General features: G+C 48.7%; 1 protein-coding gene across 1 annotated transcript; it reads right to left on the bottom strand.

Moving 5' to 3' along the window:
- Nucleotides 1-1,911: 1,911 nt before the first annotated feature.
- On the bottom strand, nucleotides 1,912-2,379 carry LOC108864000 (uncharacterized). Its single transcript, XM_018638825.1, has one exon. It carries the CDS (start codon nucleotides 2,377-2,379, stop codon nucleotides 1,912-1,914), a length of 468 nt encoding a protein of 155 aa, XP_018494341.1.
- Nucleotides 2,380-3,332: the final 953 nt, after the last annotated feature.

Raw genomic sequence — 3,332 nt, 5'->3', positions numbered from 1 at the left:
AGACGAATCTCCCGAAGGGCGCTCGCGTCAAGTTGGCAGAGCTCACGTCCGATGACTGTGATCAGATGCAGAGGGGAGGAGCCCGAGAGATACTAGGCGTGCGTCAACAGAGTGTGTCGCGCCGCACCTTAAGAGAGATGCACTTATCTGTTATAGCATAATATATAGTGATGACATGAATGATGAAATGTATAAATGATTTCTTATAGTTGTATGTATATCAATTATTCCATCATCCATCCATGTTATATATTCTACTAGCCGGGACCAGCGGCACCTTGCTGACGCCTGGAACAGGTTGGTTGAAGCCGAATATGCAGTGACGCATGATAGTGAAGCGATATTTTGGTCTCCTCTAGCGATATTTTCCGGATGGAAGTACGTTTCATTCGAGAGCTTTGGGATAGACGAAGTTCCTGGCTTTACCATCCTTACAGTATATGAACAAATTATTCGGGTTTCCAACCCCCGAACATGCCACAGATAGTTGACCGTGCGCGAAACAATGATTGTCGAGGTTTAATCCAGAGATTTGCAGTATTCGACCCTGTGCCTTATTGATGGTGATTGAAAACGCCAGGCGGCAAGGGAATTGAAGACGTCTAAAATCGAATGACATGTCGGAAGGGACGATCGGGATTCGCGGAATGAGGACATTTTGACCTTTAAAGTGACCGCTGACGATTGTGGCCTCCATGACATCTGGCTGTAGTGTTTTCGCAGCAAGTCGTGTGCCGTTGCACAAAGAAGCTGCCTGTAGGCCACGAAGTAGTATTATCGGTGAGCCTATATTCAACGCTAGTTGACGAGGCGGAGACCCTGGGAAGGACCAGAGAATTCGAAAGCTCGATAGGGTAGTTAACGGCGTCGTCAGCTATCATGACGCTATCTATCGAGTAGTATGTGACTTTATCCCCGGGTAGGAAGCACTGAATTTCGGTGTAGATCGCGTTAACGTCCGGGTTTTTCGCGGCCAATATTGCTCGTTGCCTGAGCCATTCATGGTATGTATATAATCCGAGAGGATCTGCGGAAAGACTCGTTCGATTGAGATCTTGATTGATGGTACAATGACGCCGAAGTTTTCAAGGAGTCTCATCGAGCCGGTGTCCCTCCCCCGATGGAATGTAAGGCCCATGAGAATTCCAGAGCTGACTCATCGCACTGCAGGTGAACGCGCATGTTTGTGTGCGAAACTCCGCCGCAAGGAGTTTCGTTGCAGCGAAAGTCTTTGAGAGTCTGATGCAGGGCTCCGAGTGAAGATTTGTGCGCCAAGGTGCACTCGTCCCAGACTATGAGCTTGCAGATTTGTAGGAGTTTGGCCTCGCCGGAATTTTTCGAGATGTTACAGATTGTAGGCTGAGCAGAATGTGTAGTAAGAGGCAATTTGAGCCCTGAATGAGCTTTGCGGCCTCCTTACAGCAGAGTGGCCGCAATCCCAGATGAGGCAAGAGCGAGGGCGATTCCATCATGTGATCGAATCTGAGCTAAAAGCAATCTGATCAGAAAGGTCTTCCCTGTACACCCCGGCGCATCCTGGGAGAATAATCCACTCCTGTTCTTCGTCCTTGCATGCCTTATGCGTTCATATGCTTTCTCCTTATCTGGGAGCAAACGCGATTCGTTGGTTGCAATGAACGACACCATATCGTCAGTGTCGTGTTGTCGCCCTCCAGTAAGTCGAGGTCGACAAGATTCGAACTTGAGCGTTGTGGCGCAATACAGCCGAGTTGAAGATGTTCTGCGAATACTGAATTGAATGGTTCTTGAAGCCGATACGGTGCAAGATGTCTTCTCTCTGGTCTTCCTTGAACGCGTTCCACAGATCGCGGTTTTTGACGCGGACTGTTGCGGTGTACCCCGCCTCTTCCGGCGCTCGACGGCTATATTGCGGATTAGCGTCGTTTTCCGTTATGGTTTCTGGGACGCAAGACCGGGGATATTCTTTATGCATCGACCTTCAGGCATGCATGGTAATTGAGAGTTAATGGCTCCGCAAGGTCCGTGAACCATGTTTTCCGTGACAATGTCGAACAGAGCAGGCTCGGAAACACGATGAGGAATCTCGGCGCTGATGACTTCATCCACATTGGAAGTTTGGATCTTAGTCTTGAGCCAAATTTGAATGTGGGCATGGGGCAGGCCCCTCTTTTGCCATTCGATCGAATTCATCCAACAGCGGGCCTCGCCGAAGATTTGGTACTTCACAATGAAGTCCGTGAGTTTTGCCAGTTTCTGCTTGAAAACGAGTGCGATCAAATCATGCCGATCGCTCGGTTGTTGAACGGGCAGAAGAAACTGCTTGATTTCGTTCCATGCCGGATTGCCTGTGAATGTGATGAAAAGGTCCGACCGGCCATAGGTCCGGACGTACGTCATCGCATCCTGACATATTCATGCATATGATGTGGGCTGCCGGTGAATGTTGCCGGGAGTATTACTTTATCTCCGATCTCGGAGAGGTCTCCATCGTTGACAACAGGTAAATGTATGTGTTGCTCTGAACGCAGGGTAGTCTGATTTGATCGGTTGGAAAGCAAACGTTCGGATTCAATTTTCGCGTAAATATCTATAACATACTGATGGAATAGCTGGCGGCATTGCATTATATTGTAGCGGAATAACGAAGACCGGTGGTGATGGACTGATTTATTCTGAACCCGAGCAACCTTTTATAAAGGATGACTCGGCGACAGCAGCGCCGCTTCAATATATAACAGTTTGATTAAACCGGATCATCAGACGGTAAGCATGAGAATCCATGGCGGAGACTTCCTTCGGGAGCTCGTCACCTTATAGTGGAGGCCGGCAAACATGAGTTCAGGATCGTGTTCGATAGACAGGAGCTCAGAGAATAGACTTGAAGAATGGGATCGTAGCTCAGTCACGTACCGGAGTTGGGATTAGTTGGCGGGATCTTTACATGGTATCCGTCTTGGCCTTGCCAGAATGTTATCGGATACTGGAGCGCATCGTATGAACGATGGGTTTCAGCGACGCGTCGGAGGGTATCATTCCGACGATGAAGCGCGATGTCTCGTGAGTCCTGTTGCTCACCTACTATTCTGACTGCAACTTCATTCGCGGTGGGCACTTTGTGACGCGTTTTGTCGGCTCGTATTCGGATAGCATAGCTGTCAGTCAGAATGGCGTCAATGGAGGTCTTGAACGAACATATTTATGAGCTCATTGTGCTCTAGGGAGAGGCTTTGCAAATCCGTAATAATTGAACGCCTGCAACCGGAAATAGTGTTACAGCGTCGATCCAGCTCAACATCATATTGGCCCATGAAATAGATCTGAAGGAATTTGTGTTCAGAATCGGGAACAGG

The sequence above is a fragment of the Galendromus occidentalis genome, unplaced genomic scaffold (genome assembly GCF_000255335.2).
Source record: "Galendromus occidentalis unplaced genomic scaffold, Mocc_1.1 scf7180000075543, whole genome shotgun sequence".
In the NCBI taxonomy this organism is placed as follows: Eukaryota; Metazoa; Arthropoda; class Arachnida; order Mesostigmata; family Phytoseiidae; genus Galendromus; species Galendromus occidentalis.
Note: the sequence above shows the minus strand (reverse complement) of the source record. Positions and strands in the feature narration are given on the sequence as shown.

Coding starts and splice junctions, on each gene's coding strand:
- LOC108864000 (XM_018638825.1), bottom strand. CDS start 2,379: ATGACGTACGTCCGGACCTATGGCCGGTCGGACCTTTTCATCACATTC.